Source organism: Ornithorhynchus anatinus, chromosome 2 (assembly GCF_004115215.2).
Source record: "Ornithorhynchus anatinus isolate Pmale09 chromosome 2, mOrnAna1.pri.v4, whole genome shotgun sequence".
In the NCBI taxonomy this organism is placed as follows: Eukaryota; Metazoa; Chordata; class Mammalia; order Monotremata; family Ornithorhynchidae; genus Ornithorhynchus; species Ornithorhynchus anatinus.
The window spans coordinates 81,038,851-81,060,300 of NC_041729.1; the positions used below are offsets into that span (position 1 = coordinate 81,038,851).

The window sequence follows — 21,450 nt, forward strand, 5'->3', positions numbered from 1 at the left end:
TAAAACTGATTCTAAGAAGTATGTCGTCTACCTATTGTATTATCCCTACCACTTTGTGCTTTGTATATGCCATTGATTGATGCCATTGATTGATCCCTGTTTGCAGGTGTGGCTGAAAAGGTTTATTTGTCTGATGCTCTGTTGTGAAGTTTGCATGTAAAGCCAGTTCCTTGCTATGCTAATTTGTTTGCTCCTTACAGGATCATTCTCTGTTACATTTCAAGAAATTAAGTACTAAATGATGTGACTAAACTTTCTGAGGGCAGGAATAGCATCTGTCTTTTCTGTACTCTCCCAAGCACTTAGTACAGTACTGTGCACATAGTAGGGGCTCAGTGAGTGCTATTGATTGAAAGCTTTATTTCTGTATTTACATTTTCTAAGGGCAGCAGGAGATAAGAAAGAGTTGTAATTCTCTCTGTTATGGAGGGCAGTGCCTTGAGGGATGACTTTGACAGTGTGTGTACCAGAATTTTCTTGATGAATGTTGAGAAGGATATAACCCCTAAATTGATAGAACCTCTCAGCCCTATATAGCAAACCAGTAGCAGATGACTAGAACCTGGTTGTTTTTATTTCAAATTTGAGCAGTCTGCTGTTTATTTCAGCACCATGACCATGGAAGAGCTCCTGACATCACTACAGAAGAAATGTCGAACTGAGTGTGAAGAAGCACATCGGCAGCTGGTGTGTGCACTCAATGGTTTAGCTGGCATCCATATCATTAAAGGTAGAAGCTGATTGCCATAACTTTTGTTGCATTTAAATGCTCTTGGTGGGAAATGTAGAGGACTTCAGCATCTATTAATGTAATTTAGTTGCTCTCCCTTGTGCCCTCCATTTTTAGCCCTCTCCAAATTAACAGACTTCCTTTTATATAAAACATTTGTTGTACTCAGCCTTGAACTGTTTGCCATGTGAACACAATTTAACTAGAAAATAATTTCCATAACGATCTTACCTTTGGGGAAAAGGGGAAAAGTTCCTATTAAAAAAAAAAGTCCACTGGAATCATCCACAAAAATCCCAAGCACAACTGTGGTAGAGGTGCATATGTTGGGTTTTAGATGTTATTTTTAAATCTAAACCATTGATTTAGATTCTAAATGAAATGTGGATTGCTTCAGAAAACTTTGATCTAAAGAGGTGGAATGCAGTGTAATGAAGCTATGTAGGAAGTGTTCGTTTTATAAGAGCACTTCCAGATCAGAGTGGCCTAGTGGAATGACCACAGTCTGGGTGTCAGGAGAACCCAGTTCCAGTCCCAGCTCTGGCCCGCTGGGAGACTTGGGCAAGTCACTTCAGCTCTCTGGACCTCAGTTTCCTTTATCTGTAAAATGGGGATTAGATATTTGTTCTCCCTCTATCTCAGATTTGGAGCCCCATGTCAGACTGTCTGTGTCTGATCCAGTTCTCTTGTATCTACCAAAGCACTCAGTACTGTACTTGTTACATGGTAAATTTTTAATAAATAAGTTGAATGAATGTGTTAGGGTGAATCTCCACAGGACCTGGCAGCTAACCCTAGCTCTGTCATTTGCCTGCTATGTGACCTTGGGCAAGTCATTTAATCTTTCTGGGACTAGATCTTCATCTGTACAATGGGGATTCAATACCTGCTCTCCTTCCTGCTTAGGCTATGAGCCCTATGTGAGACACGAACTATGCCTGACCCGATTGTCTTGTAACTATCCCAGCGCTTAGTACAATGCTTGGCACATTGTAAGCGCTTAACAAATGCACCATTATTATTATTGTTATTATTTCACTATAATTCAGCCCCTAAAATGAAAGATCAACCTAGGTGATAATGTCATTTTTTAAGGGAAATTGTGTGAATAAGTATGATTTATGTGCTTCCCCTCCCTCCCCCAATCCCACCCTGATGGACAGGGTCTGTCTATCATTCCCTCATATGTATTCTTTCCCAGTGCTTAATACAGTGATCTATACACAGTAAACGCCTACTAAGAATTATTTCAACTATAAGACAATAGTGTCAATAGTTTGGGTACTCTGATACTCTAGAGATTAGATAGACACTTTGTACTACTTCTAAGTAATTTATTTCAGCAGAATATTTTGGACTAAATTAATACTTGAGACATACATATGAGATGCAAATTTCCTAACACAGAACTGTGTTTCCCAAATACCTTAGAACCATGTTGTCCAAATGCTCTGGAGAGTAGATCAAAGCATATTAGTTGAGATTTAGATAAAACTAAAAATAGGAGATTATCGTAGAGTGAAATAATGTTTTAGGTGCTCATTCTTGGTTAGTTTGAAACTAACAGAATAGTCACTATATTGAAACCAGTTCTCCTCTTAAATATAGCTGATGTAGGAAAATTTTAATATTGATTACCTTCCAGAATATTCCAGAAATCAGTAAAATTTTGTATTTATAGTTTATATATATAATCTCGCTTTGTAGTTGAAAATGACACCAGTAGTGGTGAAATTCACCCACGGGATGACTAAAAAGACCAGGCCCACAGTCCCACCTACTCTGTGTGCACACAAAAACTGACCCTTGTGCTGTCTTGTTAATTGTTTGCAGTCACATGCTGCTGTTTTCACTTTATGTAGTTCTTAGCCACAAATACTTTTAGAGGCTAGGGATAATAATGATTAATTTTCCTGTCTAGTCACAAATGAGTAGTCAGCTCTCGTGGCTACCTGTATGGGCAGCTCAGGCTACAGGTGTTGCATGATGTTTCCAGAATCCGATGACCCCTCTTCATGCATTGCCAATATGTTGTTGCTCTTTTTTGATTGTTTAGTCATCAGACACTATTCACCAGTTTCTTTTCGGTAGATGTTGTTTCTCATTAGGACAACCATTGAGCCTAAAGAGTCTATTTTGAAACATCCTTACATTATTAGTAACTGCCAGCCATTAGTTGTTCATGTATCTCTGATTTTGCCAATCTCAAAAAACCGTAGGAATAACCAAGCACCAACCAACCAACCAACCAAGTCATGCTGGCAAGATCAGTGTGCTTCCTCTGTCATTACTGATGAATGAAGTTCTATAGGAACACTTGAGAGTTAACTTGCTGTTTTTAAATTAAACTCTAAACTCAAGTTTCTCAAGAAAATGAGTACCCCAAATTTGATTTGCCCGAAAATGCAATTTTAAAAAAGAGCAATACAGTTACTTGCATAAGAAAAAATTTATAAAGTAAACATGCTTATTTTAAATTAATATGGAGAGGTTTTTTTATTAACTTTCTTTGCTAGGTCAGGGAAGATGGGATGGATTTCAGGCTCTAGGTAGAGAAAATATGTAAAAATGTAACCTGTATGGAAATAAGCTAGAATATTTAGTAGTATTATTCCACTCTTCAAATTTGGGTTGAACTCAGAAGAAATTTCCTTAGCAATTCAACTGAATATTTTTAGTGCCATCAAGTGGCCAAAATTTAACATTGAGATCACAGACTGCATTCTTTACCTCATGCTTTGGACAATTTTCTGGGTGGAGAACTTGTGATTAAAATATATAGAACCAGTTCAAACAAAGAAGTCAACTTCACCACTCTGTGTTCACTGACCCAACATTTAAAAAACATAAACCTTCAGGTTTACAACCTGTCCAAAGTATTAAAACAAATTGACAGTTTTTCTTAGAAACGTTGTTTAGCCAAATGAGATTTTTCCAGTAAACGGTGAAAATACCAGTATAACCATGTGTCTGCAGAAGAGTGATAATCAGAAATCATTAAAACCTTAAACAAGAGGCACTGATTATATGATTCCATCACCAAGCAACATAATTATATGGATGCAAATCCTTAAAATTTTAAAAAGCTGTGCACAGGATTTTGCCATCCGGAAGACCACCTCCCCACCCCTATCCAAGCAGACTAAAATGTTAGAAAATTTGCTCTTTGGGTCAGAGGGAATTTTGTATGTAATAACTGGAGTCATATTTTAAGAACACAAGCAACAGGATGAAAATATATGTGAAGGTAATTTAAAGGGCCAGCAAAAACCTTTCCCCTGCTAATTTGAATAAGCTTCACAGAACTCAGTGAGACCGGAGAATTTAAAATTCCTTTGCTTTGCAAAATCTCACGATATCATTGTTAGTGACAGTTGTCCCTTCAACTGTCAGTTCGGGTGCTTTGCTTTAAACCAGTTTTTACAGTATTAAGCAAGAGGAGTTGCTACTGTATTGCCACCAAGACTGGTCTCAACTCATTCAAATATAAACTTTGAAATAATGATTTGAAGCACCCCTTGATGTTGGCCTGCACCTCAAACTAAGTTTGAATGCTGTGACAGAAAATGGTAAAACCTTTAGTTTTTGAACTGGGGTGTCGTGAAGATAAAGTGTTTTGACCTTTGACATAATGAGCAAGAAGAGCTTGTTGTTTTATTGCCAAGGGTGTGCATTCCAATCTGCTGGTCTTGAGAGCATCTTCTCAAGTGGCCTTTGATGGTTCTGAATGTATTGTTGTTAGAACTTTGGGACTTAGTCTCCCCTCTGGAATTTTGAATTCTCTTTGAGTTGGTTCCAACCACACCAGGGGTCTAAAATTTGTTATAAGGTTGGCCTCAGATTTATGGATTTTGTTTTTAGGAGTGGAAAGGGAATAAATATATTTGATTTGGAAGTACAAACGGGCAGTTAAACCATAACAAATCATATAAAATGCAATCTCTTTCTTTAAATTAACAAGTCTCTTTCCAATATTTATTGGTAACAATTATTTTAAAAATGAAAAGCAACTGTTAAGATGCTACTGAACTGAGAATATTATCTATATTACAGGTGGCTGCGGCCATTTAGAAAAAAGTAATGGAATATTGGCTCTAAACAATCTTTAATTCTGCAGATGAGTTTGTCCTAGCCGCAGATCTGTACAGAGAAGTATTGCGTTCTTCTGAGGAGCACAAAGAGAAGCTCAAAACCGATTCCTTACAAGTGAGTGCCTATCTGTATCTAACACTTTGGTTATTGTTTTGGGGCCTGCTGATCAACCGAGATGGGCAGTCTTGGTTATGATACCACAACTATATTACACCTGAGGTTCTTAAACATAAACTCTTCCTGCCAGACAACTCTCAATTCTTTGACTTTGATATGAGGTTTGTACACCAGGGCCAGGTGAAAGAATATATAACTCACCGATCCTAGAAGCCCTGGTGTAACTCTGAACACTGCTCGTAGTGCTATTCAATGGAAGAAAATTAATTCAGAGATGGCATAAATGACTCTTATATAGAATTAATAGTTTATGCTTATTTAATAAATTATGTTTGTGTTTTATTTCCCCTTTATAATCTCACCAAAAATAAATACAGCTTTATAAAGGGCAAATTGGACAAAATGAGAATAAAGCCAGGCCAATGTTCTCTTTATCACTGGAAACTTCATTTTACAGGTCTCTCCCTAGTAGTAAACTCATTTATGCCCTGTCCATATCGAGTTAAATAGTTACCCTATGGAAATAATGATATCTGTAACTGTCATTGAATTGACTGTATAAGATCTCTGATGCCACCTCAATCTCCGGTACCACGTGGAGATCGAGTTGTGTCTTGGAACTTCTAAAACTTGACTTGCTTCGGTGTCTCTCTGAAAGTTCATGTAAATATGTTTTTAGAGTGAAAGGCTTGGTTTCACGTTCACTCATTGCCTCACACTTGGTGAGGGTTCACTTTGCCCCGTGGTGTCTCATTCTTTCTATATGCTAAAGTTTTGCTGTCTTGGTGCTTGGTAGATCGTAACTGTTGCCTTTATGTACATGTAGAGACTTCATTCTACACATAACTTGATGGAGTTGTTGGTAGCAAAGCACCCAGGAATACCTCCTACGTTGCGAGACAGCAGTTTGAAAGAAGAGGTAATTATATTATTAATTCCTACTGCAGTCATTTTTCATAATTTGTGCATCTTATAACTGCTACATTTTCATTTCTACATGAATGCCATAGTGCTTCACCTGCCTTTTTACTGTTTGCAAGGGAGAAGTGACCAAAAGAAATCTAAAATTTTAGGTCCAGAGACTTATGGTCAGGCAGCCAACAGTTAAATGTCTCAGAGCTAGAATGGAGTGAGAGAGTTGGCAATGTCTTTTGTTATTTTTCTGCTGAAGGTATTTATTTCTTGTTTTATTGGTAAACGCAGATACAATATTGATGTTTCCATTAAATAGGCTGTAAATAAACAGAAATATACAGTTTAAGATTTGAAAAAGAAAAAAACATTTTTCATGGTATTTAAGGGCTTACTATGTGTTAGGCACTGTGTGTCATGCTCTGTTCTAAGCGCTGCTTTAGATACAAGTTAATCAGGTTGGACACAGTTCTTGTCCCACATGGGCTTCACAGTCTAAGTAGGAGGGAGTAAGATTTAATCTCCCTATGAGAGTTGAGAAAGCTGAGTCTCAGAGAAGTTAAGTGACTTGCCCAAGGTCACACAGCAAGCACTTGGCAGAGCTGGGAGTAAAACTCAGGTCCTCTGACTCTCATGCCCGTGGTCTTTCCACCAGGTCACATTGCTTCTCTGTTTTCCTTTTTTTATGGCATTTTTAAACACTTACTATATTGCAGGCCTGTAGAAGGCCCTTGGGTAGATATAAGCTTATTAGGCTTGGACATAGTCCATGTCCCATATAGAGCTCACAGTCTTAATCCCCATTTTACAGATGAGGTAACTGAACCTGAGGCACAGTGAAATTAAGTGACTTGCCCCATGTCACATAGCAGATGAGTAGCAGAGTTGGGATTAGAACCCAGGTCCTTCTGACTCCCAGGCCCCTGCTCTATCCAAAAGGCCATGCTGTTTCTCCACTGTTTTCCCATACTTCTGATTTAAGGCTCCAGAATAAACTTTCTTTAAGTTTTGGTTTGTGTTCTTGGCAATGACTCACAAGTTCTAATGACCTACTTCTTACATGCCACCCAGGATACTAAGAATTTTGTATGATTTTGCTGCTGTAATCTCCTTTCCCTTGCTATATAGAATAAAGTTTATTCACTTGCTGTTTCCTATTTCTTTTGATCACATTAAAGTACCGAGGACTCTGGTTGTCATTTCTTGTGTTACAATGGAACCACTATTAAGAGCTAGTAGCTATAAATATGTACTTATAAGGTTTATCAGCTAGAAAGTGCATGAAATATTTTCCATCTGAAAAAGAGCAAAGTGGTAGAAGCAGTCAGGTTTTAATATCTCCCCAAATTTGTTGTGTCCATTTTGTTTTAGTAGAGTCAGTAAAAATGAGTATCCTGCAATTCACAATATTCAAACCTCTGAATTAACCACTTGGGATGCTAAAGTTTGCAGGTTACATAAAAACATGGAGAATTAGCAAGGTCCCCATGAAAACTCTCTTTGAAGGATGTAACTGTACCTTCAGTGAAAACACATTTCTCTCCCATCCTCAATCCATCTCCCCAGAAGGATTTATTTTTCTATTAGTCTCTCCAGGTGGAATCTCAGTATATGCTTCATCATAGAAACAAATGGAGGATTTAACATTATTTTACTGTCATCCTTTCTGGAATCTCAGATTTCAATCAATGGTATTTATTGAATATTTATTATGTACAGAATATTGTACAAAGTGCTTGTGAGAATGCAATACAATAGAGTTGGTAGGCATGACCCCTGCCCTTACAAAGCTTACAGTCTAGTGGCAGAGTCAGACATAAAATACATTACAGATTGGGAAAGCTTCAGAATATAGGGATGTGTATGTAAAAGTCCTGTGGGACTGGGGGTGGAATGAGTATCAAAGTGCTTAAGGGGTACTCTCCCAGGTGCTTAATGCAGTACTCTGCACATAGTAAATGCTCAATAAATACCACTGATTGATTGGGTACAGATCCAAATGGATACATACTGCAGAAGGGAGGGCGAATAGTTTGGGGGGAAAAAGAAAAGTTATTCAGGGAAGGCTTCTTGGAGGAGGTATGACTTTTTTAGTAGGGCTTTGAAGGTGTCTAATGCAGAGATGGAATAATTTGGTGGGATTTGAGGAATGAGACATGCATAGAACATTTCTTACATTGATCCACATTTTTGCAGTACCTTCATATTGGCTTTAGGTCAAACTGTAAATAATTGGATCTCTCTCAAATCTAGGAATCCCTTTTTATCTCCTGGACCATTTGAGATTCGCTCTCTGAGATGTCTCTCCCCCCTCCCCCCACCCTCCAAAAAAAGCTAAAATAATTCCGTGGAGTTGATATAGTAATTGTGGTATAGTCTCAGCAACAGGAAATTCCGAATGATACATCTTTCCTGCCTCATTAACTTGCAGCATAATAACTGGGGGGAAACACATGGTAATGTATATGCCCTCCTACAGTTCTCTGCTCTCTGCCAAAAGGAATGTGATGATAGAGCAAGGAGGCAGAATTCCCAATTGTGACTGAAAGCTTTTGTTATTATAAGCTAAATCTTACCTTTGCAACAGTGTATTATTTCTACATGTCTGTAGGATGCCTTTTGTGTTCTCTAGAGCAGCTCCCACATTGTGATCATTTAATAAATAATGAGCAGTCGAGTTATGAAAATGGATGGCAGGAATTTGTAAAGTTCTTTAGTTTCCTTGAGTTCTTCCTGTTGCTTATCCCAGCAGTATTACTTATAAATGTATTGTGGTGGGTGTTTCAAATGTGGAAAACAACTTTAGATGAAGGCAAACAAATCTAAATTTTGTACTGAAACGAATGTGTCACAGTCAGTCTGATCTTTCGGCTAAGTCACAATCGGAGAGCTTGTCTACTGTGGCGTATTTGTCGGTGTGAAATGCAGTTGATTCCTAATTACTTGGAGGCAGTAACTGGGATGCCTTGTGGAAGGGTGTTCTGGGGTGCTATTTCATGTTCTCAGTATCCTTCAAGGATAGTGTTTGGGCTTTTTGAAACTTTGGAAGCTCAAATCAATAATATTTATTGAGTGCTTTCTGTTTGGAGAGCACTGTACTAAGTACTTAGGAGAGTACAATATAAGAGAGTTGGTAGGCATGTTCCTTGACCACAGTGAGCTTACACTCTAGACATTAATATAGACTATAAACTTGTTATGGGTAGGAAAATGTCTGCTAATTCTGTTGTACTGTACTCTCACAATTGCTTATTACAGTGCTGTAGGCCAGCCGGAGGATGGAATCAGCCTCAGGCAGTGGATAGGAAGACTGAGCCCTACTTGCAACTGCTGAAAGAGAACCTCCACTCCCCTCCGCCCCCTATCCGAGCAGAGGAGACAAGGGGCCGCTAACCAAGACCTGCTTCCCCAGCTGGGAGCATTGCCTGAGTGGGACAGGACAAAGAAGGAAATTTGTCCTCAGCTGCAGTGCTCACAAAGAGGGATCATTCCTTAAGGGGACAGGAGTTTGGTCTGGTGGGAAGAGCACTGTGTTCTAAGACAGAAGCCCCGGGCTCCAATCCTCCCCTGCTTCACTGAGTGAATTGAAACCAACTGCTTAACTTATCTGGGCCTCAGTTTCTTCTCCTGTTGGATGAAGATAATTCTCATCACCTGGCAGTGGTACAGATTCAATTAAGCAGGGAGAGAGACACTAAGAATAATGTAAGCTCCTTGAAGGCAGATACTTCATATCCATAATTTATTTATATTAATGTCTATCTCCCATGCTAGGCTATAAGCTATTAGTGGGCAGGGAACGCGTCAACCAATTCTGTTATATTGTACTCTCCCAAGCACTTAATACAGTGTTCTGCACTTAATAAGTGCTCAATAAGTATGATTGATATATATATATATGCATATGTAGATATATGGATTCGTATGTATATATTTACATATACATATAGAAATATAGATGCTGTGGGGTTGAGGGAAGGATGAATAAAGGGTACCCATCCAAGTGGAAGGGCGACCCAGAAGGGAGTGGGGGAAGAGGAATTGAGGGCTTAGTCAGGAAAGGCCTCTTCGAGGAGTTGTGCTTTCAGTAAGGTTTTGAAGGTGGGGAGAGTGATCAATCATCTGTTGGATAAGAAGAAGGAGTGTGTTCAAAGCTAGCAGCAGGGGTAAGAGGCTGGTGGTGAGTTAGATGAGATGGAGATACAGTGAGTAGGTTGGCATTAGAGCTTCAGTGCTTAGAAGAGTGCTTTGCACATAGTAAGTGCTTAACAAATACCATCATTATTATTAGAAGAGCTAAGTGTGCAGACAGGGTTGTAATAGGAAATCAGAGAGGTACAGAAGGAGGGGGCAAAGTGATCAAGTGCTTTAAAGCCGATGGTAAAAAAATTTCTGGTTGATGCTGCGGTGGATGGACAACCACTGGAGGTTTCTGAGGAGTGGGAAAATATAGGATGAACATTTATGTAGAAAAATTGTCCAGGTAGCAGAGTGAAGTATAGAGTGGAGTGGGGAGAATTAGGAGGCAGGGAGATCAGCAAGGAGGCTGATGCAGGAATAAAGATGGGATAGGATAAATGTTTGGATTAATGTGGTAGCAGTTTGGATGGAGAGGAAGGCATGTATTTTAACAGTGTTGTCAAGGTTGAATCGACAGGATATGGTGACGCTAAATATGTGGGTTGAATGAAAAAGATGAGATGAGGTTAACACCAATGGTATGGGCTTGCGAGTCAGCGAGGATAGTAGTGCCATCTACAGTGATGGGAAACTCAGAGTGAGGACAGGGTTTGGGTGGAAAGATAAGGTGTTCTGTTTTGGTCATGGTAAGTGTAGGTAGGACATCCAAGTAGAGATTTCCTAAAGGCAGGGAGAGATGTGAAACTGCAGAGAAGGAGAGAGATGAGGGCTGAAGATGTAGATTTGGGAATCAGTTGCGTAGAAATGGCAGTTGATGCCATGGGAGCAAATGAGTTCTGCCAGGGAGTGGGTGTAAATGGAGAATAGAAGGGGACCCAAAACTGAGCCTTAAGGGACTCCTACAATTAGGGAGTGGGAGACAGAGTAGGAGTCAACAAAAGGACTGAGAATGAGCGGCCAGAGGAATAGGAGGAGAACCCGTAGAGGATAGTGTCAGTGAAGCAAAGGTTGAATAATGTTTCCAGGAGAAAGGGATGGTTGACAGTGTCAAAGGCAGCTGAGAGGTTGAGGAGGATTAGGGTGGAGTAGAGTGTTGGATTTGGCAAGAAGATCATTGGTGATCTTTGAGAGCAGTTTCTGTGGATTGGAGGGGGTCAAGAAGAGAATTGGAGATGTGGAAATGGAGACAGCAGGTGTAGACAACTCACTCAAGGAGTTTGGAGAGGAATGGTAGGAGGGAGATGGGGCAGTAACTGGAGGGAGCTGTGGATTCAAGGGTAGATTTTCATAGGATAAGGGGAGACCTGAGTGTGTTTGAAAGCAATGGGAAAGAAACTATTAGAGAGAGAACAATTGAAGATGCTGGTCAGGGTGGGAAGAAAGGAGGCAAGCACTTTGATAAGGTGTGACAAGATAGAATCAGAGGTGCAGGTGGAGAGTATGGATTTTGAGAGGAGAAAGGAGATGACCTCTTGAGATACTGGTGGGAAAGATAGAGATGAAGAAGGGGCAAGAGCAGGGAGGGACTGAAGAGGTGCAGGGGAGATCTTAAGGAGATCATAAAATGGTTTTAATTTTCTCAATAAAGTATGTGGCTAGGTCACTAGGGGCAAGCGATGGTGCAAGGTGTTAAAGGATGGAATTAAATGTCTGAAACAGCTGGTTAGGGTAGTGGGCATAGGAGTCAAGATTAGGGAAAGAATTGCTGGGCAGAGGAGAGGGCAGAGCTAAAACAGGCAAGGATGAAGTTGAAGGGGATGATGTCGGTTTCATATTCAATCATATTTATTGAACACTTACTGTATAAAGCATCCTTTTCCTTAGGATGCCAGTTCAACTGATTATTCTGAGTTTGTGAAACTGAGGAGCTGTGAGAAAGATGGAAGAAAAACCTCCAGCTCTCTCTCCTTCCTTGGAAATAGCAGGATAATTCAGTGCTCGTAGCCTACTTCCAAAGTCTTACCATTCTTGTATACCCAGAATAGCCAAGTTTTTAAAGCTCCTTTACTTATTTTTCTGCAGGCCTTAGCAAATAGGGTTGGGAAAGTAGGGCACCTGACTATTCTAGGCCTGCATCATTGGAGACTGAACACTGCTCCTTCCCTCCCCTCCCCTTTGGAAAGAGACTGTTGATCGTTCATTTGGGGAATGAAGGACAGGCTCTGCATATTGAACATAATTTGCATCATTAAATTTACATATTACCTTAATTTCCTGTGGGTATCCCTCATTTTACTAATTCCTTGCATAACCTCAAACAATTTAGGTGGGGCAGGAGCATTCTGGTTTAAAGGGCACCTGTTTTGAAATTAATAGATTTAAAAGTAGAGCTGTTCACCAGGTCAAAGATGATGCTGCGGACTGTAGGTGTACTTCTGTGAGTGTGTCATTGAGAGAGAATTTCTTGTGCCTTTGTTCCGGAAAATACATTAGTGCACCTTTTCTGGCTCCTTGCCATTTGGGTGAGTGCTCCTCAGCCCCCGTGTTTGGCAGGGGAAAGGGAAGTAGCTTTGGCTACTGGAAAGAGCATGGGCCTGGGCGTCAGAGGTCGGGAAAGGGAAGTAGCTTTGGCTACTGGAAAGAGCATGGGCCTGGGCGTCAGAGGTCCTGGGTTCTAATCCCTGCTCTGCCGCTTGTCTGCTGTGTGGCCTTGTGCAAATCACTTAATTTCTCTGTTCCCCAGTTACCTCATCTGTAAAATGGGAATTAAATCCCCCTCCCTCTGACTGTGTGCCCCATGTGGGACAGGAACTCTGTTCCACCTGATTGCCTTGTATCTTCCCCAGCACTTAAAGTGGTGCCTGACATATAGTAAGTGCTTACCAATTACCATAAAAAAATGAGCTACCATCAACAGAACAGGGGCTTGAGTTATTTTTACAGTAATGGTGACGGTTAGCACTTAGCCTTCAACACTTTCTTCAGGTCCTGGTTTTACTGAGGCTTTGTTTACTGTATCCTTAAAATATGTTCTCTATCTTTCTTTTTGATTTCCAAGTCTGAGCTTGCCATATAGCAGCCATTTGGATATCCTGTGTACTTCCAATGAACAAACTGCTGGCAATTAAAGGGACTCAGTAATGGAAGTGCAAGTAATGATTAGGAAAGCAAAAAAACAAATTTAAGATATGGGACGACATAGACAATATCAAGCTCTACTTCATGTTAGCTAGGAGATATTGGGCAAGGTGAACCAGTGTTCCCCACAGTCTTTCTCTCCTCCTCCCTTTCCTGGGCTAAGCCAGTAGTGGGATAGTCAAAAGAAAAGGAATAAGAGAGAGGAAACTTACCTGCTTTTGCCTTTTTGGTGCCAAATCCATAAAATTGAAAGTCCTGGATTCGGACCTCAGCTTGCTCAGTATTTCCGGCTCACTCTCCCTTCTAGATCATCTATGCACTTCAATCTATGACCTCTGTATACTTGATTTACTCCAGCCCTAACCCCACAGCACTATGTACATATCTTTAAATTATATATTATAAATTATTTATATTAATGCCTGTCTCTCCCTCTAGACAGTAAACTCATTATAGGCAGGAAACAAATCTGCTAATTCTATATTGTACTCTCCTCAGCATTTAGTACAGTGCTCTGCGCACAGTAAGCACTCCATAAATATCATTGATTAATTGCAGCTCATATGGATCAGACTCTTTGAAGGTGCATAATAAAAGTAAATCGAAAGCCTAAGAATTCTTTAGTAAAACGGTCAGGAATGTGATGGTAGGGAATTGAGTCAAAAAGTAGCAGGAACAAAAGGGATGATTTTGCAGGTATTCCTAAAATGTAATGCTTGGCCTCGTGGAAAAACACAAGGCTGGAGTTTCGAGACCTGAGTATGATCCCGTTATCTGCCGAGGCCTACTGTATGACCTTGGGCAAGTTCCTTAGCTAAGACCTTTTGAGCCTCACTTTCCTCATCTGGAAAATGGGGATAGTTAGATTGTGAACCCTATGTGGAACAGGGACTGTCTGACCTTTCATTCATTCATTCAATAGTATTTATTGAGCGCTTACTATGTGCAGAGCACTGTACTAAGCGCTTGGGATGAACAAGTCGGCAACAGATAGAGACAGTCCCTGCTGTTTGACGGGCTTCATGTTTCTTCCCCAGTGCTTAGGACATGGTAAACTCTTAATAAATGCCATTGTTCGTTGTGAGCAGGGAACTTTGTCTACCAGCTCTGTTATATTGTACTCTCCTTAGTGCTTAGTACAATGCTCTGTGCATAGTAAGCACTCAGTAAATACCAACGATGATGATTGTAGTTATTGAGTCGATTTGCAGTTTGACTGAGGCTGTTTCCGCTGCTGTTTTATATCCAGGCAGAGCAGCTTAGACAGCACTATATGAGTAAATCCAATGCAGAAGTTGCTGAAGCCCATCAAGCTTTGCAGCCGGTTTTACAGACCATCAAGGAGCTCCAGAGAAAGGTAAGTCCCACTGATATTTTCACTTCCAGTTCCCTCTGCCAAGTATCTGTAGTTTGGTTTCAGAGGCAAGATTTTATAACTTGTAGGATGAAGTTTGCTTTGATCTTGTTCTTTGAAGTTCACAGCACCCTTGGAATTCTGGTGCTTCTCTCCTATTTTAAGAGCATTTTGAGAGCTCTAGGGAAATCTATTTTAACTTGAGAGATATGCAACCAGTTCTGTTCTACCATAGGGGTTACATTCTAGCAGACACCTGCATCAGAGAAAATTTGTGATATAGTACTCGGATCCGACATGGAGCTCATACGTGCAACTATTTTTTCCGATGCCATACCATGCCATAGCCAGACATGCACTGTTGGAAATAGGTTGCCTAATTCTGCTGTAACACTATGGAAAATTTGAAGTGAAAACTTGTGTTCTAGCTGAATGGCGTACTCTCTTTCAAAAAGAAGTATTTGTAAGTATTGCAGAATACTGGAGCTGCAACTCTGTGATGAAAGGGTAATTAATGTTTCTTCCATGACCATTTCAGTTTTCCTTTAAAAAATAATCTTATGAAATCACTAGCCATTTGTATACTCCATTTTATATATGACGTGTTTGAGCTGCCCACACTTCTCTATCCTGTCATTCATCTTTCTTATCTGCCTAAATACATATCACTGTATCTGTCTAGTTGGACAGATTATATACATTTTATTCATCTAAATGATATCGCAGTCAACTAATTGGTCAAATTTCATATGGAGCATTTAACTAAGTGCTCTGCGCACAGTAAGCGCTCAGTGAATATGATTAAATGAATGAACTAAGCTCTTGGCAAAATACAACAGAAGCAAGACACACATTCCCACACAATCTGGTGAGAATACAATCAGACAAATAGTGAGTGAGTTTGTCAGTTGATACTGTATTACTTTCTATCTGTAATTTAGTATCTATATCCCTCCCTAGATTGTAAGCTCCCCAGGGGCAGGGATCGTGTTTTCTAATTCTATATTGTCCTCTCCAGCTCTTAATTCAGTGTTCTGCATACAGTATACAGCATACAGTGTACTGCATACAGTAGATGCCTAATAAATATTGATTGAAGAGGACACAACAGGAACTAGGAATTATATCAGAGTTTTTGAGGTAAAATCAGTTAAAACAGCAGATAAATAATTGGATGTATGAAGGGAAGTCTTAGTAAAAATACATATCAACATAAGTGGTTAGGATAGGAATAAAATTAAAGGGAGAGATTGAGCAAACGTGTGTTTTCTCCTTCACTGAGCCTGATTACTTCTTTTATAGCCCCATTCAGCTCACTCCACTGCTTTATAAAGTAGATATTCAATAAGTGAGCAGTAAAAGTTACAACTGGCCAGCGGAAGGATCAGATACTATTAGATTATCAGGACTGTAATATTGTTTCAATGCTGAACTGTATGAGCAATAAAAAATAATTCATATCAGTTCCGAATCTTTCTTTCATCATTTGGGCACATTACAAAGAAATTTCAGTATTGATACTTGTCACTTTACAAATGGGCCAGTCATTTGAAAGTTGACTAGTACCTTCTTGAGGAGGGGAAACATTTTCTATTTATCCCTTAAAAAAATCCAAGTTTGAATTAGACCCACAGATTAAAAATAGAATAGAAAAATAGAATTTTTCTAGGGGCTAGGTCTTACAGTTAAAGGTTTGAAATTTTGAAAGCTTCTGCACTGTGGGGGTTGTGGTTGACATTCAACATCCTCTATGAAGTATTTTCATGTAGAAAATGTTTTATATATCTCTAACCTTTACTAAATTAAGACTGCCCCTAAAGAGTAGGGGTATGTGGGAGAGTAGGGATATATGGGAGTGAGGGAAACAAGTTGAGGCTGCCTAAAGTCTGCTGGAAGTAGAGAGAAAAAGTGTCCAATGGACCAGGACTTGCTTGGACTTCCGTGCTCTTCTTTAGGAATGAATGACATGGTGCCTGCCCTGAAATTGGAAGTCTGACTTCCTTCCCATTCCTTCCTGTTCTTTTCTGCCCACTCTGGTCCACCTTGGAACCCCATAATTAAGTACCCTCTGAAAGGTTCTTTCTGGACCCTTAAAAACAAGTAAATTGAAGCTGTCTTCTAATCCAAGAAAGACCACATTGACATGGGCAATCATTAAAAGGGTGCATAAAAATAAAGGTAATACAGACATTGAAAAATACGCATTTTAAGTAAATGTCAGGTTTTTACTCTGAGTAATGGCTGTGATGCTTTTCTTTTCTTTGAATTAATAAAGTGTTCAATTGCTTAAATTTACTTTTAAAATGCAGCACATTAAATAAATGCAATTCCTATAAGGTGTCAAAAATAAACTGGTACAGTATATGATAAAAACTTCATTATTTCAGTTAAACTTCATCATTTAAATCATTTAAAATACTTCACCCTGCAATTGAGAATATATCCCCAAGTAACATTGTTTCAGTAATTAGCAAGGGCTTCTCAGAAACCCAGTAATCAGGGAAAGAATGCTCTCTTTGGGCAGCTTCAAGAGAGATTAACAGGAAGATTCAGAACTGATTGTGCATTAGAGAGTACTTAGAACAGTGTTGACACTTTGTTAGCGCTTAAAAAATACTTTATCCATAATAATAATAACAATAATAAGAATAACGGCGAGGCCCATAAAGCTACTTCTTTTCAGCTGCCTCTCTACCATGGCTCTCACCAGCTTCTCTGTGCCCCACACTAACACCATCTTGTCATTTGGTTGGGAAAAAAATGAGTATTTTAATGCCTGTCTCTCCCTATAGACTGTTAGCTCATTATGGGCAGGGCTCATATCTACCAACTCTGTTGTAGTGTACTTTCCCAAGGCCCTAGTATAGTTTTCTGCACACAGGGGTCAATAAATACCATTGATTGATTAACTGATATATTGATTAATATATGTATAAATGAGAATATAATAATAATGGTATTTGTTAAAAATTTACTTTGTGCCAATTACTGTAATAAGTATTGGGTCAGATGCAAAATAAACTGTCCCCTATGGCACTCACAGTCTAAGTGGAAGGGAGAACACATATTTAAGTCTTACAGATTTATTTTTTACAGATGAGAAATTTGAAGACAGAGAAGTTAAGAGACTTGCACACAAGGCCACACGGCTGGCAAGTGGCAGAGCGTGGGTTAGAACCCAGATCTCTTGACTTCTAAACCCAGGCTCTTTCCACTAGGCCATGATCTGACAAACACAGAAGTCATCAGCTTTTCATTCACCTTAATCTGGTGTGTGACTCCCCCGACAGCACAGTTTGTGCACTTCAAAACATATTGTCCCAGAAAAAGCCATGCTACTCTGAGCAGCAACACCCTCCAAGAACAGTGAAAGGATAAGATCGCAGATAATGCAGTGAGAGTTAATGCTGTCAGTAAAGATTAAAGAAAATTATCTTCCCACCTGTCCCATTCTACTAGAGATTATTTTAGTCGTATTCACCATATCTTTAGACCTTATACCACCTATTATTCTAGACAAAGAATAATTTTCCTTAAATTAATAGTTCATATAGAATAATTTGAAACTGTAAAAATAAGGATTTCATGGGACATCTGGAGTTGAGATGGAAGGAGAAGTCCAGGTTGTACCAGAGTCAGATCACTAATCTCGCATCAAAAGTGACTAATAGTCCCAGCAAAGAAAGGGATTTCTGCTCAATGTTTGGGGCTGTTTATTGACATTAATCCCAGATGAATTTTGTTCCCCCTACAGATTCATTCTGGATCACCTTGGTGGCTGGATGTCATCCAGTCAGCAATACAGTGTTCTCTTGACGAGGAGCTTGTTCTGCGAGTGCAAAATGAGTTAACCAGCAACTACAAGCAGCAAGCTCAGAATTTTTCCATGGCAGATAAGTAAGAAAATAGTTCAAAAGAGTATGATTAATGTAGTGAATAGTCTGCTCAAAGCTTTCGATCCTTAGGGTTAAGAGGTGCAATTAAATTCCAGATTCTTCTCTTTCAGAACATCTGGGCATTGTTTGGTGTAAAAGAAATACACTTCAAATAGGAAAAAAAAATATATAAACCTCAAGAGATGCTCCAGTTTTTCTTCAGACAAGCCAATTAAAAATCTACTCTTTGGTAGTGCTTATGGTTTTTGTTCTTTTTGGAGCATCTGCTAAGCTGTCTTTTGGACGCTTGCACGCCAAAATGGAGTGAAATTTTCAATTGCATACTTGGCGGAGTGAGTTAGAGATGAGATTTTGGGGGGATGTTCCTTCTTACCTGCTAAGACTCCTGAAAAGATCTGAGCAGTATCCAGACAGCCTCAAAGTTGAAAACACGTAGTTCAAGAAACTGGTTCAGATATGATGTTGTGGGCAGAGAATGAAAGGCATCCTCTGAAAGCGTCACGTAACCAGTATAGCATGGCATCGTTCAGGGTGGATGCTCAGAATCCCATGGAAAATAAAATATCTCCTCCCCGCAACACTGTTAAGTAATGGCAGAAACGATGGCCAAGTGTTAATCAACAGTCTCCACTGGAACTTGAGAACACGAACATCTTTCATGTTGAGATAGCAGAAAAATTCACCCCATAGGTATCGAATTCCTTTGGAGGCATGTACAATATATAAATCCAATGTGCTTTCTCCTTTCACTGCCTCTAGCTATCCCTGCGATCTGGAAGGCCATGCTGCGCTACCAGACCTCGTCTTTCCTCTTGCCCAGACTCCCTCAGCCTTTACTTTGCCGAAGGGAGCGAAGGATCGCCTCCCTGCCCTCATCCTCAGCCAAACCATCCCATAGTAGTTGCCCATAGAGATGTGGAGACCTGGCGCACTGGCTGAGTGACACTGTTACCGGTCCACCTGGTCTAAGGGGAAGTCATCGTAGGAGGAGAGGGGCAACCCCATGCTACATGCAGCTTTCCCCCAGCATTGGCGTGAGTTTGATTTTTGTATTTCGGTTCATTTGTGGCGGGGTTGATCAGGTTCCGTGACTGCAGAGGTCTTCAGTACCTACTCACCACACAAATGGAGGAGCTGAAGAAATTTCAGAAGTTAGTAAGAGAAGCCGTAAAGAACTTGGAAGGACCTCCCTCCAAGGAGGTGATTGATGCTGCCACCATCTGCCACCTGCGACCCATCAGACTTCCCCTCAACAAGTAGGTAAAAGAAGAAATTGTCCAGAGAGACGTTGCCCTTGTCTTTTTCATTTCAGATCCTTTTGTAGCTAGAGCTACAAAGCTGCTCATTTGACTGCAGAAGGAGAAAAGAAATCCAAATATTGAACCAGCTTATTTTATAAAACATGCTTTCAAGCCTTTTGTTTGTGTTCCTTTTATTTTCCACCAAATAGATGGAATTGTAATGGATTTCTTTATTTTTTTTAAAGGGAATATTTTCTCTAATGAACATGTGGGTTGCAAAATACTAAGCATCTCCTGGAAATGACCTGATTGCTGAGTACAGTTTTAAATGTTTCTCTTGGTGATCTCTTCTCTTCCAGCTGTGTCTTTTGTAAGGCTGATGAATTGTTCACAGAGTATGAGTCGAAGCTATTCTCTCACACGTAAGTGCTACATTTGATGCTTTCCCAAAAGGAAAATGAAACATTTTGCTGGCTTTGGAGTCCGATTTTGAGATTCTTTTTGTTTTTATTTTATTTTTCTAAAGGGATTTCTTCCAGATTTTCTTCAGAAATAAACTCTAAGGGGAAAAGGACTCCGCAGCGTTATTTTGTGATTCATACCGCTATTTGTCAGGGTGTTGATTTGTGTTTTAAAAATATCTTTTGTAGAAATTTCTCCTTGGGGGAGAGTTTTAATTTATAATGCTCCTCTTTTCTTTATAGCAGTATTCTCTAATAGATCCACTTTACAAGTAGAAGAAATTCTTTCAGCTGTTCTTGCAGCAACCCTCTTTTCTCTTCCTTGTCTTCCAGAAGTGCAGAGGTAGGAGGGCAGAGCATAGTCAGAGCTGCAGCAGCAACCGCAGCTTGCAGGGTGGAAAATCCAAGCTACCAGCCCACCTGCTTTTCTCAGGAAGGCCCTGGGGCTGCTGGAGAACGTCTTACCCAAAGCCTTTGAATTACCACTTTACTTATTTGCCACAAACCATCTATGAGTCACTGAGAGAGCTGGATCAGCTTGAAAATTACTGTACAGGATTTTTTTATGGTATTTAAGCGCTTACTATGTGCCAGGCACTGGTCCAAGCGCTGGGGTAGATACAGGGTAATCAGATTGAACACAGGCCATGTCCTATATGGGGCTCACAGTCTTAATCCCCATTTTACAGATGAGATAATTGAGGCACAAAGAAGTTAAGTGACTTGCCTGAGGTCACATAGCAAGCAAGTGGTGGAACCGGGACTAGAACCCAGGTCCTTCTGACTCACACACCCATGCTCTATCCCATAGGCCATGCTGCTTCTCAGTTTATAACGTTGGTCCTTGAAAATGCGTTATAAGTGGTTGCATTGGAACTAGTTTTCTCATAGGAACTTAATATTTAGGGTGTTGGTTTAGGGTGTTGGCACCTAGTCCAGATGCCCCATTTTTGCCATAATTATCCAGAATCATATGCTTGTTCAGTTCTAGATAGGTAATATGGCTTTTGATGTATTGAGTATGATGAGGGGTTCCTTGATAGCCAATTTTTATTTCACTGGAAGTAAAATGAAATTGCCAATTTTCCCAGGTAACCACACCCAGCCAGTCAGGTTGTTCCCTCTCCCCACCTCTCAACCTATCCCACTCCATCCCTATACCCTCTTTACATTCCCCCCTCCCTAATCCAGCCCATCAGGTTTTTTTTAATTGTTTCCCCATTTCCACCCATGTCCCTGGAGGTAGATATATAGCAAAAGAGTTGCAAAGTAGAAACCGATACATTGTAAAGCTGAAATGGGATGCTGGTGTAGAAACTTTATAAATGCTATATTCATTTTAACTCAAAACATATGGGATGGATCTAAAAGTGACTCATTTCCTTTAACTTTTAAAGGAGGCCAGCAAAATACTCTGATTGGGGCACAG

At 39.9% G+C, this 21,450-nt stretch overlaps 1 protein-coding gene across 1 annotated transcript in view; it reads left to right on the forward strand.

Moving 5' to 3' along the window:
- SHPRH (SNF2 histone linker PHD RING helicase) overlaps positions 1 to 21,450 on the forward strand; it is a 131,788-nt gene that overhangs the window by 57,248 nt on the left and 53,090 nt on the right. The window contains exons 14-20 of the mRNA XM_029056420.2: positions 609 to 730; positions 4,848 to 4,936; positions 5,766 to 5,858; positions 14,319 to 14,426; positions 18,178 to 18,320; positions 19,402 to 19,575; positions 19,920 to 19,982. Coding sequence (XP_028912253.1) covers positions 609 to 730; positions 4,848 to 4,936; positions 5,766 to 5,858; positions 14,319 to 14,426; positions 18,178 to 18,320; positions 19,402 to 19,575; positions 19,920 to 19,982 — 792 coding nt within the window. The remainder of the gene's footprint in view (positions 1 to 608; positions 731 to 4,847; positions 4,937 to 5,765; positions 5,859 to 14,318; positions 14,427 to 18,177; positions 18,321 to 19,401; positions 19,576 to 19,919; positions 19,983 to 21,450) is intronic.